We start from the raw sequence: 26250 nt of genomic DNA, 5'->3' as shown, positions 1-26250 counted from the left end.
GCCTGTTCATGTTATCTACTTCCTTTTTACTTAGTTTTGGAAGTTGGTAGGTATCTAGGAAATTGTCCATTTCTTCCAGGTTCTCTAGCTTGGTGGCATATAGTTGTTCATAGTATTATTATTTTTTAGATAGAGACAAGCATAGGGAGAACATGAAAGAGTCCATAGCACTGAAGCTCCCTTCAGTGTGATGGGGGCCAGGCTTGAATCTGGGTTGTGCACATGGCAAAGTGAGCTATTTCACTGGTCCAGGGGTACATTATTATTCACTACAGATTTTATTAGTTGTCCATGCCTACACTGCATTTAGTCTGTGCTCATTTTTCAAGATGATAATAGACCATAAATAAGCACGTCATTTTCAAGAATAACATGTTAAACTGATATGTGTAACTAATGAGTTTCTAAAATTTCTTTTCAGAGATTGCCTTACAGCATGTTTCCATGTTCTTTCGATCTGAGCCTAAATGGGAGGTGGTAGAACCATTGAAAGACATAGGTGAGAGACTGACTGGATTCTGTCATTCTGGATTCTTTGTCATAGTTTCCTGTATCCCAAGAAAGCTTTTACATACAGATGATTTTATTTTTATTTTGTAATGCTGTGGAACAAACCCAGAGCCTCATGCATGTGCTATACTGCTGAATGGTCTCCCTGCCCAATTTCTGTTCTGTATTTTTCGAGAGACAGACAGAAGGGAGGAAGAGACGGGGAAGAACAACCGACAGTAAAGCACCACTCCACCATCCATAGCCATCTCTTGGTGCTATCCATGGTGCTCCTGTGTGGTGCCAGGGATAGAACTCAGGGTCTCATGTAAGTGAGGCATATGCTTTTCCTGCTGAGCCATCTCTTAGCCTCCAGGTGGTTTTTCTTTTTGCCTCCATACTGTTTGAGGATGCAGTCTTTAATTTTGAATGTGTGATGACTCATTGCTAAAACCTTGTCTGAGGGTTTGGATGGCAGTTATTTATAATTTTGGAAGCATCATTCATTTCTTATTTATTTATTCCAGTTTGTTGCTCTTGTTGTTTTATTGTGGTAGTTATTACTGTTGTTGTTGTTTATTTATTTATTTATTCCCGTTCATTGCCTTTGTTGTTTTATTGTTGTAGTCGTTATTATTATTGATGTCATCATTGTTGTTGGATAGGACAGAGAGAAATGGAGGGAGGAGGGGTGACATAGAGGGGGAGAGAAAGATAGATACCTACAGACCTGCTTCACCTCCTGTGAAAGGACTCCACTGCAGGTGGGGATCTGGGGGCTCGAAGGGGGATCCTTTAGCCTGTCCTTGCACTTTGCGCTACCTGCGCTTAACCCACTGCGCTACTGCCCAACTCCCACATCATTCATTTCTTACCTGTCTTTTTCACTAAATCTAAACTGGAGTGTGTTTTTCTGTAAATAGAGTCATTTCTTTTCTCTTATTCTTTTTTAAAAATTTTCCTTTCTATTTTTAATTGACAAGACAGAGAAACTGAGAGGGGAGGGGAAATAGAGTGGGGAAGAGAGACACCTGCAGACCTGCTTCAATTCTCATGAAGCATTGAGTGGGGGCTTCAACCTGGGTCTTAACGCATGGTGATGTGCACTTAACTGGGTGCACCACTGCCCACCCCTGAGTCATTTCTTTTTTTAGTGCAGCCTTTGCCATCAACTTTACCAAATAGTTGTTTTACTGAAACCTATATAGTTGTGGGTCATCTTGTTACACTTAATTTTTAATTTTTTAAGTTAAGTTTTCAAATCCCGGACCTCGTGTGTGAGAGACATATGCTATACCATTGACTCTTACACTTTGCTCCCAAACTGAATTTTAAAAAACTTAATTATTTGGGGTCTGGCTGGTGGATTACACACATTGAGTACACACATTGCAGTATGCTAGGATCCTGGTTCAAACCCCCAGATCCCACCTGCAGGGAGGGAAGTTTTATGAGTGGCAAAACAGTACTGCAGGTATCTCTCTGTCTCTCTATCTCTCTTTTTTCTCTGTCTCCTCCTCCCCTCTCAATTTGTCTCTTTTTCTATGCCAAATAAAATAAATTACCTAGTCAGTAAAACTTAGTGTCAGAGTCGGGGGTAGTGCAGCAGGCTAAGCGCACGTGGCACAAAGTACAGGACCAGCATAAGGATCCTGGTTTGAGTCCCCAGTGCCCCACCTGCAGGGGAGTCGCTTCACAAGCAGTGAAGCAGGTCTTCAGGTGTCAAAAGAAAAAAATATAGAAATAGTACTTGAAATAAAAAATATTTATAATCGCAACTGTATTTCTGTAAACAGCTGCAGTCAAAAATAAAATATTGAAAGTTTTCAAAAAAATTAGTGTCATTTGGCATAAAAATTTTGTAGCCATAAACATATATCTGCTTTTGTGACAGGTTGGAGAATAAGAAAGAAATATTTCTTGATGAAGATTAAAAATCAGCCAAAGGAACGGCTAGTGTTAAATTGGGTAAGTGTCTTTTTTGTGTTTGCTTTTGCTTCAGCCTCTTTTTTTTTTTTTTTGCCTCCAGGATTATTACTGGGGCGCAGTTCCTGCACCATGAATCCACTGCTCCTGGAAGCCATTTCCCCCCTTTTTTTGTTGCCTTTGTTGTTGTAGCCTTGTTGTGGTTATTGTTGTTATTGTTGATGTCGTTCGTTGTTGGATAGGACAGAGAGAAATGGAGAGAGGAGGGGAAGACAGAGAGGGGGAGAGAAAAACACACCTTTAGACCTGCTTCACTGCCTCTGAAGCAACTCCCTGCATGTGGGGATCCAGAGGCTTGAACTGGGATCCTTACGCTGGTCCTTGTGCTTTGCACCACTGTTGTTTTCGACGGGCTATGTTGTTTTCGCCGGGCTGGCTTCACGGGCAGGTAACAGACGACCAGGGACTCATAGTTGAGCTGTAGGCAGTATCTCTTTATTCATGCAGGATGCAGCACAATCTAAGCCGAGCTGAGCTAAACTAAAGGTAAAGTACTCTAAAACTCACAATGCTGTCTTTATATATACTTCCCAAGTAGGGTGGAAACAGGATGTGATGTAGAGAGGGTGGAGAGAAAAGTGACTGGTGAAAATCAGAGTGTGACAAAGAGGGGATCAGGGTGTGACAAGGAGGGGGGGTGGAGCAAAAACATATCATGAAACAGTGGGGATTGAACCAATGCCCTGGAGGGAGGTGCTTGTTAACAGCGGTTATGTAAATAGAATGAAGTGGTTATGTAAATAGAATAGTGTTAAGCAGGGGGGATTTAAACCAAATGAAACAGAAGGGGTCTCATGCATACCAACACACCACATGCGCCTAACCCGCTACACTACCGCCTGACCCCCTAGTCTCTTTTTAAGAACGTCAGATGGCTTTATGAAAACAGATAATTAGGAAAATGTATTAATTCCTGGGTGATGTTATAAAGGTGTCCTCATTTCTTCATAAGAGGGGAATCATTTTGGTTTTGCATTTGGTTACATCCATGTGATGATATTGGATCAGAGAGCAAATATTTGGAAAGATATATTGAATATCTCTTTCTGAAATCCCTGTAGGATTGGATTGGTGCTTTTATAGCTTGTTTGAAATAAAATACTTGAGCATTATTTTATCTTTTATGTTGGAAGTTACAGTATTATCTTTGGTTGATAGAACTAGATACATTTATAGCCAAGTCCTAGTTTTATGTGTTTATATAGTGCTGCTCCAGAAAGACCTCAAGCCATTTAGCAGTGTGGTTTTCATATTTGGTTTACAGTCCTGTATTTTTACAGATAACACAAAGGAAAACATTATAAGGATTTTTTCTTTTGATGATCAAGACAACACTCTGATGAGTTCCTTCTATGTTTTCAGGCTGACCTTGGCCCTGACAAGTATCTATCAGATAAAGATTTTCAGTGTTTAATAAAACTTTTGCCTTCCTGTTTGGTGAGTACAACTCCTTCTGTTATTCTTGGTATTAGTCAGAAAGATTTACAGTGGTTTTTCTTTTTTTCTTTCTTTTTCTGTGTGTGTATGTGTGCATACACAGAAGAGCTATAAGCACTCTACTAGTTCATGAAAAGGGAGAAGCACGGTGAAGTTCTACTTCAGACAAACTATGTGGCTATTCCCATTGAGCAGAATGAAACTATTAGTGTCATCCATGCCACCCACAACTATAGGTGTTAAATGTTGTTATGGTATATTAAGCAAATAATAGAGCAGGAAAGCAGTAATTTCTCTCAGTCTTTTGTTCTTAGTGATCAAGGAATGGAATGATTTGTTAAGCTGGGTAAGGGAAGGGTAAAATATCCCATTTTCAGGTCAAGTTGAGTCCCTACTCTCCCAGGCTAACTAGTTGGTCTGTCAGAAAGCCTGGTATTATTGGTGCTCATGCATAAATTTAGTTCAAAACTTTCAAGGGAAAGAAGTACATCAGTATGTATTTTGAAATATATGCAGAGTATCTTCAGGAGAAGATTAATCTAACCAAGAAGTTGAATTAGTTTTGATGTTTTTTATCTGTGGTCTACAAGAAGAGGACCCCAGAATGAGTCACTCATAGACTGAACATATTTATGCTGACCTGTCCAGTTGGGTTGGCAAGTTCATTTAAGAGAGACTGTCTTCAGGGTCAGGTGGTGGTGCACCTGGCTAAGTGCACACACTACAGTGTGTAAGACCTGGGTTCAAGCCCCTGGTCCCCACTTGCAGAAGAAAGCTTCACGAGTGGTGAAGTAAAGTTGCAGGTGTATTTCTGCCTCTCCCTCCCCTCTCAATTTCTATCTCTATCCAATAATAAATAAATTAAGTAAAGAGAGTCTTAGGGCTGGATGGTGGCGCACCAGGTTGAGTGCATATGTTACAATGCTCAAAGATCCAGGTTCAAGCCCCCAGCCCCCACTTGAAGGGGGAAAGCTTTGCAAGTGGTGAAGCAGTGCTACAGGGGTCTCTCTGTCTCTCTTCCTCTCTAAATCCCCCTTCCCTCTCTATTTCTGGCTGTCTCTATGCAATAAATTAATAAAGATAATATGAGGGAGAAACTCTTCTACAGAGGTTGGACCAATGTACCACCAGTATAGATGGGTCCCTTTTCCCCCACATCCTGGCCAATGCTTGCTGTTACTATTCTTCCTAATGTATAACATTCTCACTGATGTAAAGTATTATGTCGTTGCTGTCTTTATTTGCATCTCACTGATAATCAGTGACTTTGAGCATTTTTTTCCATATGTCTTTTGACCCTTTGGATTTCTTCTCTGGTGAAGATTCTGTTCATGTCCTCTCTCCACTTTTTATGGGTTTATTTTGTTGTTGTTGTTGTTGTTGCTAGTTTAGTGAGTTCTTTGTATACTTTGGTTATTATCTTTGTCTGATGTGTGGCATGTAAAGATTTCCTGTTCTGTAGGGAGGTTCTCTGCTTTGATGGTGGTTCCTTTTGCTGTGCCGTAGCTTTTCACTTTGATGTAGTCCCATAGGTTTATTTTTGTGTTTGTTTTTCTTACTGTTGGACTTGATTCTTCAAAGATGTTTCTGAAGCAAACTTCTTAGAGTGTTCTGCCACTGTTTTCTTCTATGCATTTGATAGTTTCTGGTCTAACATCCATGTCTTTGATCCATTTAGAGTTGACTTTTGTGCATGGTAATATGTAGTGACTCAATTTTATTTTTCTGCATATTTCTTTTATAATTATTTTATTTATTACTGTATATATTTAGGGAGAAATTAAGATGGGAGGGGGAGATAGAGAAGGAAAGAGACAAAAAAGATACCTGCAGCCCTGCTTCATCACTTGTGAGCTTTCACCCTGTAGGTGGGGACCAGGGGCTTGAACCTGGGCCCTTGCACACTGTAATGTGTGCACTTAACCAGGTGCACCACCACCTGGCCCCTTCTCTGCACATTTCAACTGAGTTTTCCTCAACACTGTTTGTTGAATAAAAAAAAACCCCAAAACCCTCCATTTTCCATTTGTATTTGGGCACCCTTGTCAAAAATTAGTTGTCCACAGGTGTGGGGTGAATTGTATTTTTTCATTAGGTGAATTGTAATCTTTTGTGAAGTATATTTCAATATATATTTGTTGGGTAGTATGCCAGCTCCCCCTGGCTTCTGCTTAACCATATGCCTATATAGGGATTGATTTGATCCCATTCAAAGCTTTGGTCTATTTACATAAATCACTTTTACATTTACATAAAGCATCACACTCCCTCCAGGGCATTGGTGGTTTAGTGGTAGAATTCTCACCTGCTCCACCCCCTCTCCTTGTCACACCCTGATCCTCTCCTTGTCACACACTGATCTTCCACCAGTCACTTTTTGCTCCACCCTCTCTATGTCACATCCTGTTTCCACCCTACTTGGAGAGTATGAAAACAGCTGCTCTTCTGATTAAAGACACTTGGGAATTGCTTTCTGGCTTCGAGAGTTCCAGAATGTATCTCCTGCGAAGTTAGTGCGGCACGAGTTCCTGATCCCTCTCCCACGCAACAGCCTAGATCGGCTCCAGTTGAGTTCTCTCCAACCCAGAGAGCACTAGCTCGGGAAGAAGCACCCTCAGGCTATCCCGGCATATGTTACAATATTAGCAGCAAATATATTGAATCATCATAGTACATACTCATGTAGAAGGACAGGAAGACTCATGATCATTGCTTTGGAAAGGGGCCAGGCTGCCCAAAGATGCTACTTCTGCTTATTTCTGGAAGTCATATTCCCTGACTTGGCACTGGATATTGGTGTGAAATGTCAGGCAAAGCTAAGAGTGAAGGCACACTTCTCCTTGTAGGATCTGGCTGTATTTTTTTTTTTGACCCCAGGGTTATTGCTGGGACTCAATGCCTGCACTAGAAATCCACTGCTCCTAGAGGCTATTTTTTCCCTTTTGTTGCTCTTGTTGATTATCGTTGTTGTTATTGCTCTCATTGTTATCGCTCTCGTTGTTGTTGGATAGGACAGAGAGTAATGGAGAGATGAGGGGAAGACAGAGGGGGAGAGAAAGATAGACACCTGTAGACCTGTTTGACACCTATCTGATGCAACCCCCCTGCAGGTGGGGAGCTGGGGGCTCAAACTGGGATCCTTAGGCTGGTCCTTGCGCTTTATACCATGTGCGTTTAACCCACTGTGCCACCACCCACCCTACCCCCGGTTTGTACTTTTTACCAGTCTACAGAAGCAGAATATTAAAAGATATTCCAAAAATTCAGTCCTTCCTTCTCTTCCACCACACTCTTCCACATCCAAAAGCGCATATTCTCACATGCAGAGTCTATGGTGCCAGTTATCTGCTTCCTTTCATCAATATGGTTTAGTTGTGTCCCTTCTCTCTTCTAATGGAGGAGGTACTGGCAACACAGCAGGTAGCATGCAGGATTGGCAAGTGTGGGTTTTTGAACTTGGGATCTGATGCTCCATATGCCAAAGTGACTTCTCTTTCTCTCTCAAGAATATATATATATATATATATATATATATATACACATATATATATGTATATATATATATATATATTAAAGAATGAGGTACTATCTAGACATCTAATAGTTTTTAAAAGTCATGTATTCAAGGAATCTCCCTCATAGAGGCACTGAGAGAAGCTCTGGTACTGTGGTCTCACTCCCCTCCCCATGAGGAAAGTCAGTACAGGAGTGGTTAAATCATATATTATGTCCCAGCTCTGCTGGTGGATAGGTGGATAAAAACTTTTTTTGAAGATATTGTTTATTTATTAATGAGAAAGATAGCAGGAGAGAAAGAACCAGACATTGCTCTAGTACATGTGATGCCGAGGATTGAACTCGGGACCTCATGCTTAAGGGTCCAGTGCTTTATCCATTGTGCCACCTCCTGGACCACAGATAAAAACTTTTAAGTAGGGGCTGTGTAGTGGTGCACTTGGTAGAGCACATATGTTACTATACACAGGGACCCAGGTTCAAGCCCTTGGTCCCCACTTATGAGGGGAAGATTTATGAGTGGTAAAGCAGTGCTACAGATGTCCCTTTTTCTCCCCTATCTCTAGTTCCTCCTTCCCTCTCAATTCCTCTCTCTAATAAAAAAAACCCTCAAAATAAGAAGCATACATATATGTGTGTATATGTATATATTATATGTATGTATATGGACTGATGCTGATGCAAATTAATGTGAATTTGTTTTTTTGTTTTGGCAGCACCCTTATATCTACCGAGTTACCTTTGCCACGGCTAATGAGTCTTCAGCATTATTAATTAGGATGTTTAATGAAAAAGGAACTTTGAAGGACCTTATCTACAAGGTAACCTGTGGTGCTAGTTCATGGTTCTAGAGAAGTTCTCAAGTCCCTTTAGAATCTATTCTTTTTTTAAAATTTTTTTTATTTAAGAAAGGATTAATTAACAAAACCATAGGGTAGGAGGGGTACAACTCCACACAATTCCCACCACCCAATCTCCATATCCCACCCCCTCCCCTGATAGCTTTCCCATTCTCTATCCCTCTGGGAGCATGGACCCAGGGTCATTGAGGGTTGCAGAAGGTAGAAGGTCTGGCTTCTGTAATTGCTTCCCCGCTGAACATGGGCATTGAAAATGAAAATTCTTCATTTTCCCACATGAAGAAAGGTTGATTATGTCCACTACTTTGGTTTTTCTTTTTATTAGTAATTTAATAGTGATTATAAGATTATAAGCTAATAAAGGGATAATTGTACAACACTCCCACCACCAAAGTTCTGTGGTAACTACCACAGTTCTCTTCCAGTGGTAACTACCACAGTTCTCCCAAGGTCACAAATATGAGTTGACTATATATATATTTTTCCCAAAGTTTATTTGTTTCAGTTCTCTATATTCCACAACTAGTGAAATCATCTGTAGTTGTCCATCACTTTCTTACTTCATTAAGCATGACCCTTGCCAATTCCATCCATTTTGTCCCAAATGACACAATATGGTCTTTTTTTTAACTGCTTAGCTGTACCCTGTTGAGTGTATGTCATCATCATTATCGTCGTTGTCCTCTTCCTCCTCCTCTTTCTCCTCTTCCTCTTCTTCTCCCTCCTCTTCTTCCTCATCTTCCATCTTTAGTGTCCATTACTTTGTAGGCTACTCTCTTGGGTAGGTTTTAAAGTTTGTGTCTTGGGGTGGGAAGATAGCAGAATGACTGTGCAAAAGACTTTTATGCCTGAGGCTCTGAAGTCCCAGGTTCAGTCCCCAGAACCACCATAAATAAGAGCTGAACAGTGCTCTGATAAAAATAAAATGAAATAAGATAAAATAAATTAATTAAAATAAAGTTTGTGTTTTTTACTAAACAAAGCAATACTGAACTATCTCATAATTGGGAGGGTTAAATACTGAAGAATTTTAAAAAAAGATTTTCTATTATTAATTAATTATATATTTATTGGATAGAGACAGCCAGAAATCAAGAGGGAAGGGGGAGATAGAGAGGGTGAGATACAGAGAGACACCTGTAGCCCCGTTTCACCACTCATGAAGCTTTCCCCCTGCAGGTGGGGACCAGGTACTTGAACTTGGGTCCTTGTACATGGTAACATGTGCACTCAACCAGTTGTGCCACCACCCGGCCCCAAGAAATTTTTTAATATGCATTTTAAAATTTATTTATTTATTTATTTTTTGCCTCCAGGGTTATCGCTGGGGCTCAGTGCCTGCTCTATACGAATCCATCGCTCCTAGAGGCTATTTAATTATTATTATTGTTGTTGGACAGGATAGAGAGAAATTTAGAGAAGAAGGGAAGACAGAAGGGGAGAGAGGGGCCAGGTGATGGTGCACTTGGTTAAGTTCTCACGTTACAGTGCACAAGGACCCAGGTTCAACCCCCTGGTCCCCACCTGCAAGAGGAAAGCTTCACCAGTGGTGAAGTAGGACTGCAGGTGTCTCTCTGTCTCTCTCTCTTTAAACCCTCCCCTCTCAGTTTCTCTCTGTCTCTATCTAGTAATAAGTTAAAAAAATAAAAAGAATCTGTAGATCACTTTTAAAAAAAGAGGTGGGGAGAAAGAGATAGACACCTGCAGACCTGCTTCATCGCTTGTGAAGTGACCCCCCCCCCCGCAGGTGGGGAGCCAGGGGTTCATTCCAGGATCCTTAAGCTGGTCCTTGTGCTTTGTGCCATGTGCACTTAACCTGGTATGTTATCACCTGACCCCTAAATTTTTTAAATGGAAGGATACACAGAGAATGAGAAAGAGTCCAGAGCTCAGCTCTGGCTTATGTTGATGCTGAGGATTGAACCTGGGACCTGGTAGCCCCAAGCATGAAAGTCTTTTGCATAATCACTATGCTATCTCCCCTGTCCTGTACTGAAGATTCTAGTGTTATCTAAGATTGTGAGATCTGCCAAGGCTAAGATCAGGCACAGCTTCATTGGGTCAGAGAAGGGACAGAATCTAGGTCAGCCTCTTTCTATTAGCTGTACAAACTGTTGGATTTTAGGAAGCCACTTCCAGTAGGCTGCCTTGATTGGTGTCCCCAGCATCTGTAGATTTTTTTACCTCCCCAGGGGGTGGTCCACACAGCAACCCCCCCCCCCCCCCCCGTCACTTTCTTATGTCCTCTTTGTTCTTTTCCTAAGGCAAAACCGAAAGACCCGTTCCTGAAAAAGTACTGCAACCCTAAGAAGATCCAAGGCCTTGGACTTCAGCAGATAAAGACATATGGGCGGCAAATATTAGAGGTATTTACTTTTTGCTAAAGTTGCACTAGATTTTTACCCACCACTACGTTATTATTTTGGAAAAGTTCTCAGACAATAGCCTAAATAATATTAAGTTGTCTGATCCCTTATAAAGTAATGGCATTGTCATATTTTATTCTAAAAAAAAAATGCAAGTATTTGTCTCAACTAAGGTACTCGCTTAATTAGATCTACAAAATTCCAAAAGCCTAACAGCTATTGGAATTTAGCGTCCAGTTTTTTAAATCACTGTATGGGGGAGGATGGGATAATGATTTGGATGACAGTTATCACAGTATATTATCTCACTGTGATGGTCTCTGCACACAATGCCCACCACCATCTTCCTCTACTTTAGGGCACATTAACATTCCCCAGTCACCTCATAGCTTCCTCCCACTTCTCCCCTGCAGACTCCTTGGATCTGTTGCAATAGACCATAGCCTGTCTAAGTTTCATCTTGTGTTTTTCTATTTCTTTGATTCTTAAATCCCACCCATGGGTGACATCATCTGGTATTCATCTTTCTGTTTCTGGTTTAACTCACTTAACCTGAGTTCTTCAATTTCCATCCAAGATGTAGCAAACGAGAAATTCTTAAAATTGGGTAGTATTGTGTATACATACCATAACTTTCTTCAAAATTTTATTTTATTTTGTTTATTGAGAAAGGGAGAGAGAATAGAATATTGCTCTGGCATATGTGGTACCAGGTATCAAACTCAGGATCTCATGTTTTCAAACTCATTATTTTATCCACTATGCTACCTCCTGGGCAGTCTTGGATATTTCTGGGTACAACATTCTTAACCACTTGTCTGTCATTGGACATTTGAGTTGTTCCCACATTTTGGCTACTCCAAATAATGTTCCTATATATAAAGAGTTTATATAACTCAGCAACAAAACAAGAACCCAAACAACTACATTAAAAATGGAGAGAGATTATGAACAGGCTGTTATCCAAAACGCTGAGGAGTAGCCAAAGAAGATACTCAGAAGGTTAACAGACATATTAAAAAAAAAAGTTCAAGGTCACTGATTATAAGAGAAATGTAAATCAAGACAACTAGATACCATTTCACACCTGTGTGAATGTCATACATTAACAAGGACAGAAACAACAAGTGCTGGTGAGGATATGGAGGAAAAGGAACCCTTCTACCCTGCTGGTGTGAATGTAAATTGAGTTAGCCCCTGTGGAAAACACTCTAGAGATTTCTTAGAGTATTGGAAATTAGCCTATGAAAGAAATGATGCAGCTGGGAGTTGGGCAGTGGTGCAGTGGGTTAAAGCGCAAAGTGCAAGGACTGGCAGAAGGATCCCAGTTCAAGCCCCCGGTTCCCCACCTGTAGGGGAATCGCTTCACAGGCAGTGAAGCAGGTCTACAGGTGTCTATCTTTCTCTCCCCCTCTCTGTCTTCCCCATCTCTCTTCATTTCTCTCTGTCCCTTCCAACAAACGACATCAGTAACAACAACAATAAGAACTACAACAATAAAACAACAAGGGCAACAAAAGGGAACAAATAAATAAATATTTTTAAAAAAAGAAAAAAGAAATGATCCAGCAATTTCTCTCCTAGGGTTCTATCTAAAGAGATCTGTGTATACCTATGTTCAGAGAGTCTGGTTTTTAAAAACATTGCAGTGTGGATACCAACTTTTTAATTATCCTTGGCTTATCATTATGTGCCAGCATTCTTGATTTGTTATATCATATGCATAATCAAATGGCTACAGAAGTGTAGCTAGCATGAAAAGCTTTCTCAGGGCCGGGTGGTGGTGCACCTGGTTGAGTACACCTATTACTATGTGCAAGGACCCGGGTACGAGCCTCCAGTCCCCACCTGCAGAGGGGAAGCTTTCCCAGTGGTGAAGCAGGACTGCAGATGTCTCTCTGTCTCACTTCCTCTCTATCACCCACTTCCCTCTTGATTTCTGGCTGTCTCCAATAAATAAAGATAATAGGAAATTTTTTTAAAAGCTTTTTTTACATCACTGAGCAGTAACCTCCAAACTTCTTGACTGTGCAGCCCTATCAATAAGAACAACACAGGCAAAGCTCCTTAGTGCTATATCTATTTACATATATATATATATGTATATATGCATATATATTATATCTCACATGTGTGCTATTAAGAAAGAAAAAAAGAAAAAAGAGAGAATATTTATTTATTTAAAAAATAAATAAATATTTATTTATTTTTTGCCTCCAGGGTTATTGCTGGGGCTTGATGCCTGTACCACGAATCCACTGCTCCTGGAGGCTGTTTTTTCCCCTTTTGTTGCCCTTCTTGTTTAATGTTGTTGTGGTTATTATTGTTGTTATTGATGTAATTGTTATTGGATAGGACAGAGAGAAGTGGAGAGAGGAGGAGAGAAAGATAGACACCTGCAGACCTGCTTTACCACTTGTTACACAACACCCCTGCAGGTGGGGAGCCAGGGGTTCAAACCGGGATCCTTATGCCGGTCCTTGTGCTTCGCGCCATGTTCACTTAACCCGTTGCACTACTGCCCAACCCCAGAAAGAATAAATTTTTTAAAATAAAAATAAATAAAGAGGTTGCTGTATTTTCTTCGGGTCTGCAGTGGGCTACCCTGGGCCCTCTATTTCTTGAGCACTGCTCTGAGTCTTTGCTGGGCTGTACCCCACATTTCTGTGTCTTACTTTTTTATTAGATGGCCACTGCAAAGTTTGCTTCTTTTTGTGAGAACCTGCCACATATTTCTGTTGATAAGCAGCCAAAGATATTCTGAAGAGAGAGTAGTCTGGAGATTTTCTTTGCTTATTTTGTTTTGTTTTGTTTTAGTGGAGATATTTTCAACCCAATCCCTTTCCCTGATGAACTGGCCAAAGCCCTGACATGAAAAACTTCACCCATCTTTGCAGGAGAAGCAAAACTTTGTCCTTTAGAGAGTGAGCTTGTTGGGATCAGAAACTGCTGACTAGAGCCTTTTGGCATCAAAACCATTAATCCCATATAGATGTGGCGGCTGTTGTCTGGAAAGAGGGAGCATGTCCCACAGCTGCACAACTCTCCATTCCTCCCTTTCTCCTTTCTTCTCTCTCCCTTCATCCCTCCCTTTTCCAGAGAAATTATGTGGTGGCATTATGCTTTAGGAGTCTCCCCCAGTTCCCCCAGTGACCTGTTTGAACTTTATTCCAAATACATTAATTGAAAAAACAACAGTAACAAAGTTGAGGGCCAGATGATAGCTCACCTGGTAGGCTTAGCCTTGTCATGCACATGGTCCAGGTTTGAGCCTTTACAGCTTATGGGAGTATCACTCCACTGGGGGAAACTCTGCTGTTGTAGTCTGTCTCTCTCTTTCTCTCTCTGTCACTTCTTTCCTTATCTGGAATAAAAAAAGAAGGGGAAAGGTGACCTAGAGGTGATAAGATCACTTATGCAAGGCCCTGCACCTGCCCAAAACCCAGAAGGAAAAACTAAGTTTGAGCACAGGAAACTGCATAACAGATATGCAAACAGATTGTCATGCATCAGGCTCCAAGGTCCCAAGTTCAGTCTCCCATACACCATAAACTAGAGATGAGCAGTGCTCTGGTATTTAAAAAAAAAAAATAGTTTGGGCTTAGAGACCCCATAATGGTTCTGCAAAAGGCTTTCATGCTTGAAACTCCAAGACCCCAGGTTCAATCCAGGATGCCACTATGAACCAGAGCTGGGCAGTGTTCTGGTCTCTCTCTCTCACTAAATTTGCCCCTTGAAAATAAATAAAACACAATTTTAAAAATAAGTAAATACTTTTTTAAAATCCACAAAGTTTAATCTGTCTTATATCTGAATAGTTCAAATAATGCTATAACTAATACACATTTTTAACAGGTACTAAAGTTTCTTCATGATAAAGGTTTCCCTTACGGGCACCTTCACGCCTCCAATGTGATGCTAGATGGGGACACTTGCCGGCTACTGGACCTTGAAAATTCCTTACTCGGCCTCCCTTCTTTCTACCGGTCTTATTTCACACAGTTCAGGAAAATCAATGTAAGTTACTAAATAATGCACCTTTATCTTAGGTATAAACCATCTCCACAGCAGGACTGGTGACTGGCCTATATAAGAAATACGCTCTACAGGGAGTCGGGTGGTAGCGTAGCGGGTTAAGCGCATGTGGCGCAAAGCACAAGGACCAGTGTAAGGATCCCAGTTCAAGCCCTGGCTCCCCACCTGCAGGGGAGTTGTTTCACAAGTGGTGAAGCAGGTCTGCAGGTGTCTATCTTTCTCTCCCCCTCTCTGTCTTCCCTTCCTCTCTCCATTTCTCTCTGTTCTATCCAACAATGATGACATCAATAACAACAACAATAACTACAACAACAATAAAACAACAAGGGCAACAAAAGAGAATAAATAAATAAAATAAATATAAAAAAAAGAAATACGCTCTACATAGGTAATGGTATACAGTTGGAGTTATTTGTTCACCACCAATAACAGGTTGCCCCTGTTTTCTCAGTGGAAGCTGGTGGCAGGAACATTGGGATTCCCACAGCCAGACTGAAAGGTGAACATGACTCTGCTCTTTTTCCACAGACATTAGAAAGTGTGGACGTCCACTGCTTTGGCCACTTACTGTATGAAATGACTTACGGACGACCACCAGACTCAGTGCCTGTGGACACCTTCCCTCCTGCACCATCCATGGCTGTGGGTCAGTATGGGGCTCAGAGGGATGTTCTGGGCCCTGATAGTCAGCAGAACTACTCACCTCCTTTCTAGAGTCTAGGAAGTATCGAGGAAGTGGTAGTGCTCAACAATTCAAATCCTTATCCAAGTTAAATAGAAATCAGATCTGAGTGATGTACTTCAGTGTGCTTTGCTGAAAATGCAGAAAGCTTGCCCATTTTTTAGGCTCTCTGAAGCCTAAAAAAATTTGTGTGGGTGGTAGTGCAGTGGGTTAAGCGCTTGTGGCGCAAAGCGCAAGGACCAGCATAGAGAATTCCGGTTTGAGCCCCCAGCTCCCTGGCTGGGGGGGGGGGGGTGGGTCGCTTCACAGGCCGTGAAGCAGTTCTACAGGTGACTATCTTTCTCTCCCCATCTGTCTTCCTGTCCTCTCTCCATTTCTCTCTCAGTCCTATTCAACAATGACAATAATAATAACCACAACAATGATGAAAAACTAGGGCAACAAAAGGGGAAAAATAGCCTCCAGGAGCAGTGGATTCATGGTGCAGGCACTGAGCCCTAGCAATAACCCTGGAGGCCAAAAAAAAAAAAAAAAAATGTGCAGTGCCTCCTAGTTTCAGAAGCTGAGGATGTAGAGAAGCATGGTTGGATCGTATAGAAGCAGAAGCCAGGACAGGGCTACTTGAAGCAGGGCTTGCAGACACAGGCACTGGGCAGGTGGCGTACCAAGACTGGAGTGGGGCCTGCAAGGAACAGTGGAGCACTGGGTCAGACACCTGGGAGACTGGAGCCTAGCAGGCCCAAAGTCAGGGATGGCAGACACCTGGCTAGCAGGGTCCAGAAGCCCTCCCAGCATGGCTTAAGGAGCTGAAGAACCCGGGGGCAGGCAGGAGGCACCTCTCATAGAGCACAGAATCTGATGCAGACTCATACTAGGGCCCTTTCCTTCCCTCAGTAGTCAGCTCAGCATTTTTTTGAGAGAGGGGAGGGCAGGGTAGCTCTTGGATCCTGTGCCTTCAAAGTATTAAAGCCACACCTCCACCAAGTGTTTGTTCCATGTCAAGTGAGATTATTTAAGAGAATAGGTCCTGAGTCTGCTCTTTGCTGTGCTCAAACAGTGACCTGGGAATAGCCAAACCTGCCTGCTGTGTTTCTGTCCTCCAGGGTTCCGGGTGATAAGATATCAACAACTGGCATTCTGTACACAGATCTGGTTTAAAAGCAAGCTGGCGGGGGTTGGGTGGTAGTGCAGCAGGTTAAGCGCTTATGGTGTGAAGCACAAGGACCAGCATAAGGATCCGGTTCAAGGCCCTGGCTCCCCACCTGCAGGGGGGTTACTTTATGAGTGGTGAAAGCAGGTCTGCAGGTATCTATCTTTTTTTCTCTCTCTCTGTCTTCCTCTCCTCTCTCAGTTTCTCTCTGTCCTTTCCAACAACAGCAGCAGCAATAGCAACAATATCAAAACAACAACAGTGACAAGGGCAACAAAATGGGAAAAAAACAGCCTCTAGGAACAGTGGATTCATAGTTCAGGCACCAAGCCCCAGCAATAACACTGGCAGCAAAAAAAAAAAAAAAAAAAAAAATCCAAACAAACAAGCTGGCAGCAAAGTGCCGTTCAAGTTTACTCACTCATGTGAAGTGTTTACTTCCCTCCTAAGACAGCAAACACTTTTCTGAATGATAGCTCCCATCCAGCCTCCGCCTCTCTTTGAAAAAGACCTAGCTTTCTGTCGGCATGTAGTTTCTGAGTGGTTGGTGCCTCAGGGAACTGTCAGTGGTGCCAGTGTGCCCCCTCCCTCACACATGCCATCTGTCTGTGTGTGAAGAGTTTTGACACTGTCCTGATTAGCCTGCAGTTGTTGCAAAGCAGTGTCAAACTTTTCATCACCGAGTGGATCTGCCAGAGTGCTCTGTAGTACTAAAAACGTGTATCTGTTCATTTCAAGTGGCCGTGTTGGAGTCTACGCTGTCTTGTGAAGCCTGTAAAAATGGCATGCCTACCGTCTCCCGGCTCTTACAGATGCCGTAAGTCAAGCATATGCCTCGATTGTGCGTTTCATCACTGTGTGTTGAGTGCTGGACCACTAGCCCAAGTGCCTGGGACCACAGTTAAGATTTGGGTGTGTGTGGCTCTTACAGGGAGTTGGAACAACTTGCTTGCTGATGGTCACTTGCAGCATGATATTGATCTTTTCTCATGGACCAGTCTGACTACTCTCCTGTACCGTCTGTGTCCTTTCACCCGTCCCTCTCCCTGTCTACATTAGAACTTTGTGCCTGTACATGTGCCCACCCTTAGATCCTGTCCCAACAGGCCAGCTGACTCACAGTTGTAACTGATTCACAGCATCTACCCACTAGGTGAAGCGTAGTGTGTCTGGCTTCCCATGAATTTATTCATTTACTCACTGTTTCATTCATTGTTGAGGCTTCACTGCTCTGAACCAGCCTTTTTAGGTACAGAGAGAGAGGGAAAGAAACCATAGCACCAAAGTTCCCTCCAGTGCACATGACCCAGGTGAATTATTTTGCTAGCCCTGGGTGATGTTTCTTAAACATCTAGCATGTCCTAAACACTGTCCTAGGAGCTTAGAGCTAGAAGACATTCTCCCTTAAGCAGGCTTGTGAATAGTTAACCAAGACAGTTGTGATAGAGCTTTAGGTAAAGTTTCTGTTGTTTCCCACAGAGACAACATAGTTATTAAGGTGTATCTAAGGTTAGATACTGTGTGTGTGTGTGTGTGTGTGTGTGTGTGTGTGTGTGTGTGTGTGCGCGCGCGCGTGCGCGCGCGCACGCGCGCATGTCCATCCGCCCCCCAGCTTTACCACTTCTTGGGTAGTTGTGACCATAGGCAAGTTTCTCAGCCTCTGGAAACTGAGTTTCCTCAACTGTAAAATGGGGATAGTTATCACCTCCTCCTTAAGGGGTTGTTAAGAGAGCTTAGTAATACTGATTCAGCTTCTGTTTGGTGAATGTCAGTGCTATGCATGGACCCAGGGTTTTGTACATACTAGTCCCTTATGTGATAGACAAGTTCAGGAAACAAGGCATAAAAATCAAGGTTCAGAGGAGGTGTGATAACTTGTGTTGAGAAAGGGTCTGAAGTAGCCCAGACATTTCGTTAGATGCCAGGGAAGCCATGGTAGACAGGGCAGCCTGAGCCCCTGCTCCTGGATGTGACATTCAAATGCTCAGCTGGTACTGTGGCACACTCCTCTCTAAACCGGTCAATAATAATAATGTGAATATGGACTAATAGGTCCAGTTAGGGAAATAAAACTGGCTCCCACAGACACTTGGAGGAAAATGCATGTGTGGTCAAGGGATGATATGGCCACATCAATCTGTATTCTCACTCCTCACCTCCAGTGTCTTGCTTTTCTCCCAGTGTTCTAGTTCTAAAACAAATGCAAGTAATTTTTCTTCACTGAAGCCTTTCTTAATTTTTTAAAATTCATTTATTGGATAGCAACAGAAAAAGAGAGAGAGAAGGAGCAATAAAGAGACACCTGCAGCACAACTTTACTTTATATGAAGCTTCCCTCCAAAGATGGGGTCTGGAGGTTTGAACTTGACTCCTTGTGCATGGTAACAGGTCTGTCACCACCAGGTTCCTTTCACTTAAGCTTTTCAACCCTGTGTGTGCTAGCCTTGAGAAGAGCAGTTGGGAGGGTCTGACCTACTTTCAGTGAAAATGGATTGTCTGGAAGAAAATGGACCCTTGACCCTGAAAGGGGACAGTTTTGTCTCCACCTTCAGCACCATCCAGAGAACTCTGTGGGGGGAAAGTTAACCTTATCATTTCCTGTGTTTCAGAAAGGACTCTTTCAGGAAAGTCTCACTTGCAGGCATTTGGGCATTGCTGAAGCAGCCATCTGAACTTCTCTGACCTGTTTCAGCCAAAGCAATTCAGAATTCCTCATTGCTATTGTTTTTAATGACAGACTTTTGGAGAGAAAATTGACATACTCTAAGAAGCAGCTACTTCTTTTTAATAGTGCACAAGAAACACAACTTTTCTTAGCAGGAAATAATTTCCTTACTAGATTTTAATCAGACATTTTTCTCTGACTTGTCTATTTTTATTTTATCGAGATCCAGAATAAATTTTATCCTCTGGGGATAGAAAAAAGAAAAATTGGGAGTCGGGCGGTGGCACAGCGGGTTAATTGCACATGGCGCAAAGCACAAGGACTGGTGCAAGGATCCTGGTTCAAGACCCTGGCTCCCCACCTGTAGGGGAGTTGCTTCACAGGTAGTGAAGCAGGTCTGCAGGTGTCTATCTTTATCTCCCTCTCTCTGCCTTCCCCTCCTCTCTCCATTTCTCTCTGTCCTATCCAACAACAACATCAACAACAACAATAATATTAATAACCACAACAACTATAAAACAACAAGGGCAACAAAAGGGGGAAAAATAGCCTCTAGGAGCAGTTGATTCGTGGTGCAGGCACCAAGCCCCAGCAATAACCCTGGAGGCCAATAAAAAGAAAAAAGAAAAATCAGTTACTATGTTTAATGACAATATATTGTACATATTACTGCAAATATAGACTTAAAAATAATTTTTAAACATATAAATGTAAATAATAATTTGCAAATATGTATATTTTTTCAAAATCCTCATTAAATCACTACATAATATGAGAGAACTCTTGCCCTGAGGTGGGGGAATAACCCTCTAGTGCAGAGCTGACACCAACACTCCCAGACACTTCTCCAGGGTCACTTTGTGGTAGTTGACAATGGGTGGGGTGGTTGTGGTTGTTCAGATCATACTATAAACCTCTTTAAGTTTATAAACCCCTTTGAGTTTGTTGCTGACCATGAAATGGTGGGGACTTCATGGCCTCAGGATGCCTCATTATGCTTTGATCTTGTTCTGAAAATACACCTGCTTTAAGGGCAAACGCTAGAAGAAGAAGAACCTGCTTTAAGAAAGATTTTTTTTGTTTTGTTTCTTTACAGATTATTCAGTGATGTTTTACTAACCACTTCTGAAAAGCCACAGTTTAAGGTAAAGCAAACATGTAATTTGGGGAGTTGATTTAAGTTGATTTTAAAAATTATTTTTTTTTCTTGAGATATAACTCACTAGCTTCAGGTACACAGTACATAGTACAAAACAATGTTTTGATGTATTTGTATGTGATGATCACCACCATGACACGATCACCAGCGTAGGTTTGACACCCACCACAGTACACTATATGGCATGCCTCAGTTAACTTTTTTTTTCCTGTGACAAGAGCTTTTAAGATTGACTTTCTTAGGAACCTTCAAATTTTCAATGTAGTATTATTTATTATAGTCACCATGCTGTTCATTTCATTCATCATGCTGTGCATTATACCCTACTACTTACTTATTTTATAATGGAAAATTTGTAACTTCTTAAAAATGTCTTTATTGGGGGATTTATGGTTTACAGTTGACAGTAAAATACAATAGTTTGTATACGCATAACATTTTCCAGTTTTTCATGTAACAATTCAACCCCCACCAGGTCCTCTGCCATCATGATCCAGGACCGGAACCCTCCCCCTACCCCAGAGTCTTTTACTTTGGTGCAAAGTGTGTGGCTTTTTGCCCCCTCAGCAACCACCAGTCTCTTTTCTGTCTCTAAGAACTCAAGATTTTCAGTTTTAGATTTCATGTGAAAGTGAGCTCATAGGGATGTGTGTATGTCTCTAACTTTATTTCATTTACCATAGTGCCATCAAGTGCATACAAAAAAGCCAGGCTTTCTCTTTTTTCATTTGATGGGATAATAGTCTTTTATATATGTACCACAACGTATTTATCCATTCATTTATAATTTAATTTTTTTCTTTTTAATTATTGTTATTTATTTGTGAGATAGAGACAGTCAGAAATCGAGAGGGGGTCAGGTGGTGGTGCACTAGGTTAAGTTCACATAGTACGAAGTGCAAGGACCAGCAAAAGGATCCCACATGCAGGGGAGTCAGTTCACAAGCGGTGATTCAGGTCTATCTTTCTCTCTCCCTATCTATCTCACCTTCCCTCTCAATTTCTCTCTGTCATACCCAATTAAAAAAAAAAAAAAGCTGCTAGAATCAGTAGATTTGTAGTGCTCATAGTGCAGGCACCAAGCCACAGCCATACCCTGGAGTTAAAAAGAAAAAAGACAGGAAGAAAGAAAGAAATCAAGAGGGGAGGGAAGATAGAGAAGGAGATAGAGAGATACCTGTGGCACTGCTTCACCACTCGTAAAACTTACCCCCTACAGGTGGGGACTGGAGGCTCAAACCTAAGTCCTTGTGCATTTTATCATGTGCACTCAACCATGTGTACCACCACCAGGCACCTTTTTTTTAAATTTTATTATTATTTTTTAAAATATTTTATTTTTATTTATTTATTCCCTTTTGTTGCCCTTGTTGTTTTATTGTTGTAGTTATTATTGTTGTTGTCGTTGTTGTTGGATAGGACAGAGAGAAATGGAGAGGGGAGGGGAAGACAGAGAGGGGGAGAGAAAGATAGACACCTGCAGACCTGCTTCACCGCCTGTGAAGCGACTCCCCTGCAGGTGGGGAGCCGGGGTTCGAACCGGGATCCTTATGCCCGTCCTTGTGCTTTGCGCCACCTGCGCTTAACCCGCTGCACTACAGCCCGACTCCCCACCAGGCACCTTATACATTCATTTATTAATGGACATTTATGTTGTTGTCATGTGTTAGCTGCTGTAAATAGTGCTGCAGTGAACATGGGAATACAAGTATCTTTCTGAGTCAGTGTTTCATTTCCTTTTGATATATACCCAGAAGTGTCTAGAGTGGTGAGTTAAGCTGTTTGTGGTTGGACAGTTGAGGTGATGTGTGTGAGATATTCAGTGCACTAATCAATACTCAACTATACCACTTTGGGTAGTAAAATGAATGGCTTTCTCCTCTCTGTATTTCTTTTTTTTTTTTTTAATTTAATTTTTCATTTATAAAAAGGAAACATTAACTAAACCATGGGATAAGAGCGGTACAACTCCATACAATTCCCACCACCAGAACTCCATATCCCATCCCCTCTCCTGATAGCTTTCCTATTCTTTAACCCTCTGGGAGTATGGACCCAAGGTCATTGTGGGATGCAGAAGGTGAAACATCTGGCTTCTGTAATTGCTTCCCCACTGAACATGGGCCTTGACAGATTGATCCATACTCCCAACCTGTCTCTCTCTTTCCCTAGTGGGGAAGGGCTCTGGGGAAGTGGAGCTCCAGGACACATTGGTGGGGTTGTCTGTCCAGGGAAGTCTGGCATCATGCTAGCATCTGGAACCTGGTGGTTGAAAAGAGAGTTAACATACAAAGCCAAACAAATTGTTGACCAATCATGGACCTAACGGCTGGAATAGTGCAGATGAAGAGTTATCTATTATTTTATAGATAGCTAGTAGGCATAATTTAGTTATATTCCAAAGGACCCATGACTATACTAGTTTTTTTTTTCCCTGAGCCTGAAATCTGATATGCAGGTGGATCCAAGTTATTGTCTGGGGAGATGTCATGGCTGGAAAAAGGACCAGAAAGCTGGATCAGGGAAGAGACACTCTCTAATATGGGAAAGTGGTATAAATATTGTTGACTGTAAACCCCATCGATTTGATGTGATCTGGGGCCCATATTCAGCTTAGGAGCCTATGTGACCTCTGCATCCCTCTAGATCTGAGCTCGCATTCTGTGGTCATGAGTAGGAATGTTCCAAGATGCCCCAATATCAGGACCCATCTTCCTCAGGTGTAGCATAGAGTATGTTGTCCAGCCTCCCTTCATAGGATGGAACATTCTCTACCATTGTTGATCCAAGTTGAGGATAATGTCCTATGAGGGCCCACAAAGGGGTCTATTGTGTTGTTCCTGATAGAAGTGACTAGTAACAATGGAGAGAGGGATTTATTCTAGGTCTTAGGCCCATCATGTCTGTTTGGAAATCTCAGAACTCCCCAATTAGGGCCCCAGCTGATGGGGTGGTCCTCTCTGTATTACAAAACAGCATGTAGTACTGTTGTGAATAAATTAAGTGTGTGGGGGGGCACACAGTGAAGTCAGGAAATTGTGTAGGTGAGAGAGAACTTTTCCTTGGTTTGTCAAGTAGAAGAGTTCTGGCTAGAATAGCTTCTTTGAAACTGAAGTGGGAAGGAAAAAACACTTAAATCCATCTCTTCTTCCAAACACCTCAGGAAATGTATTCAGCCTTATAAGTAAACATTCTGTCTTCTAACCCTGATAGTTCAGCTCAGGTATTATGATCAGACCTCCTGCTTCCCCCTAACTCAGAGTCTCTGTGCAATAAAGACAATATGACTTTAAAAACCAACATTTAAACATTTTTTAAAATTTATTTAATTATTAATGAGAAATATAAGAGGAGAGAGAGAAAGAACCAGACATCACTCTGGTACATCAACAAAATGGGGGGGAGTGGCCTCCAGGAGCAGTGGATTCATGGTGCAGGCACTGAACCCCAGCAATAACCCTGGAGGCAAAAAAAAAAAAAAAAACCCGCTTGTTAAACACTGGTTAGACCATACCTGGTTAAATGCTTACATTATAGTTCGCAAGGACCCAGGTTCAAACCCCTGGTCCCCACCTGCGGGGGGATAACTTTGCAAATAGTGAAGCAGTGCTCCAGGTGTCTGTCTGTTTCTCTCCCTATCTCTTCCTTTCTTAGTTTCTCTCTGTTGCTATCAAAAAATAAATAAATTTTAAAAAATACCATGTTGTAAAAGTTGTCCTCTTAGTCATTTTTTATAAGATTGGTGTTTTTTTTTTTTTTAAGAATTTATTTATTCTTGAGAAAGATAGGAGAGAGAAAGAACCAGACATCACTCTGGTACATGTGCTGCTGGGGATTGAACTAGGGACCTCATGGTTGAGAATTCAATGCTTTATCCACTGTGCCACCTCCCGGACCACCTCTTAGTCATTTTTAAGTATACTTTTTCCTCCATTATATTCTCCTCAGACATCCAGGCTTGGAGGCAGGCAGCCAGGCTCAATAAGAAATGATTTTTTTTTTTGTCCAGATAGTTTGACAAAGCAAAAACACATTAGAAATTTTCATTAGTGGAGGGTAAGCTGACATTTGTGGTGGTGAACTGTGGTTTCTTTAAGAATCACCAGCATCGAAGGCTGACGTGAGTATAGTCTCACCATGAATCTGAGGAAGGAGGAAAAATTATACACCCCAGGTTAATCATATTCATATTATTGTATAACAGAGTTTGAGAATCTTTTTAGTCTTGCAGACGGAAACTCTAGATCCATCAGACAATACCAACCAGTCCTTGAAAGACGAAATTCTGCTTTCTTCTTCCATGATTACAACTGATATAGAGATCTCCTATAAGTAGGATCATACAGTCTTTATACTTTTGTGACTAGCTTATTTCACTCTATATAGTGTCTTAGAGGTTAATTTGTGACAGGATTTCCCACCTTTTTAATGGCTGAATAACATTTCATTGTATGCACATATCATGTTTTGCTTATCCATTCATTTCTTGACTTCTTTCATATCTTGGTCATTGTAAATAATGCTGCAGTGAACCTGGGGTGTATAATTCAACATCATACTGTTTATTGATACTGTAGCTTTGTAATAGATTTCACAGTCAGGAAGTTGAAGCCTCCAATTTTGACTTTATTTCTTCACAGTTATTTTGTGATTTAGGGTAGCTTAAGAATTACTTGAAGAAGGGGCCGGGTGGTGGCGAACCTGGTTAAGCACACATGTTACAGTGTGCAAGGACCTGGGTTCGAGCCCCCAACCCCCACCTGCAGGGGGAAAACTTCACAAGTGGTGAAGCAGGGCTGCAGGTGTCTCTCTGTCTCTTCCTCTCTATCACACCCTTCCTCTTGATTTCTGGCTATCTTTATCCAAATAAATAAAGATAAAAAAAGAATTACTTGAAGTACTTGAAACACATCGTGTCTGCTTTTCTCACAGTTTTATATAGTCACTGCTAAAATGCTAATGAAGTAATTGTGTTAGGGCTAGCAGAAATGGGCAGGAGAAGATTGGTGTGAATAAGCTTGGTGTATTGCACCAGAGTAAAGGACTCAGGTAGGGGATAGAATTCAGGTCCTAGAACATTATGGCAGAGGAGGATCTAGAGGGGGGTTGAATTGTTATATGGAAAACTGAGAAATAGGAACAGGAATAGATGGCATAATGGTTATGCAAAGAGACTCTTATTCTTGAGGCTCTAAAGTCTCAGGTTCATGGTGATTTCACCATTTTCAGCTCATCTTGGATGCAGCTGAAAGATATCATGTTAAGTGAGGTAAGTCAGAAACAGAAGGATGAGTATGGGATGATCTCACTCATAGGCAGAAGTTGAAAAACAAGATCAAAAGGGAAAACACTAGTAAAACCTGGACTAGAATTGGTGTATTGCACCAAAGTTAAAGACTCTGGGGTGAGGAGGAGGGTTCAAGGACCTGTGGGGGTTGTATTGTTATGTAGAAATGTTATGCATGTACAAACTATTGTATTTTACTGCTGACTGTAAACCATTAATCCCCCAATAAAGACATTTTTTAAAAAGTCACTTAAAGTACTTGAACCATAGATCATGTCTGCTTGTGTGTCAGTTTTATATAGTCACTGCTAAAAATGCTAAGTAAGTGTGTTAGGGCTAACATAAGTGGGCAGGAGAGGATTAGTGTGAATAAACTTGGAACTGATTTTATTCCAGGTGTTCTCCTTTTTGATAACCAACTACTTATTACAAGCAGAACTGAAGAGACCCTCCAGCCCTTTTCGTACATTTATGTACTATCTCTTCTTTCAGATTCCTACAAAGTTAAAAGAGGCGTTGAGAACTGCCAAAGAATGTATAGAAAAGAGATTAATTGAAGAACAGAAACAGGTACACTGCCAGTAGTTCCTCCTTGCCTTTTGATCTGTCCTCATCTAT

The 26250-nt window shown here is 41.5% G+C and overlaps 1 protein-coding gene across 10 annotated transcripts in view; it reads left to right on the top strand.

Annotated features, from left to right (window-relative positions):
- Window positions 1-26250, top strand: part of PXK (PX domain containing serine/threonine kinase like) — a 134547-nt gene that overhangs the window by 84751 nt on the left and 23546 nt on the right. For 9 of the 10 annotated variants that reach the window (XR_009552973.1, XR_009552971.1, XR_009552975.1 and 6 more), the window contains 10 exons: window positions 422-499; window positions 2384-2457; window positions 3838-3912; window positions 8145-8249; window positions 10553-10654; window positions 14510-14671; window positions 15218-15335; window positions 17260-17338; window positions 20283-20331; window positions 26125-26202. Coding sequence is in view for 6 of the 10 variants with exons in the window: in XM_060203015.1 (XP_060058998.1) it covers window positions 422-499; window positions 2384-2457; window positions 3838-3912; window positions 8145-8249; window positions 10553-10654; window positions 14510-14671; window positions 15218-15335; window positions 17260-17338; window positions 20283-20331; window positions 26125-26202 (920 nt within the window). In the remaining 4 variants the exon portion in view is untranslated. The remainder of the gene's footprint in view (window positions 1-421; window positions 500-2383; window positions 2458-3837; window positions 3913-8144; window positions 8250-10552; window positions 10655-14509; window positions 14672-15217; window positions 15336-17259; window positions 17339-20282; window positions 20332-26124; window positions 26203-26250) is intronic. The other variant, XM_060203016.1, reaches the window with a different exon arrangement.

This window comes from Erinaceus europaeus, chromosome 12 (genome assembly GCF_950295315.1).
Source record: "Erinaceus europaeus chromosome 12, mEriEur2.1, whole genome shotgun sequence".
Lineage (NCBI taxonomy): Eukaryota > Metazoa > Chordata > Mammalia > Eulipotyphla > Erinaceidae > Erinaceus > Erinaceus europaeus.
This window is presented reverse-complemented; position numbering and strand designations above follow the sequence as displayed.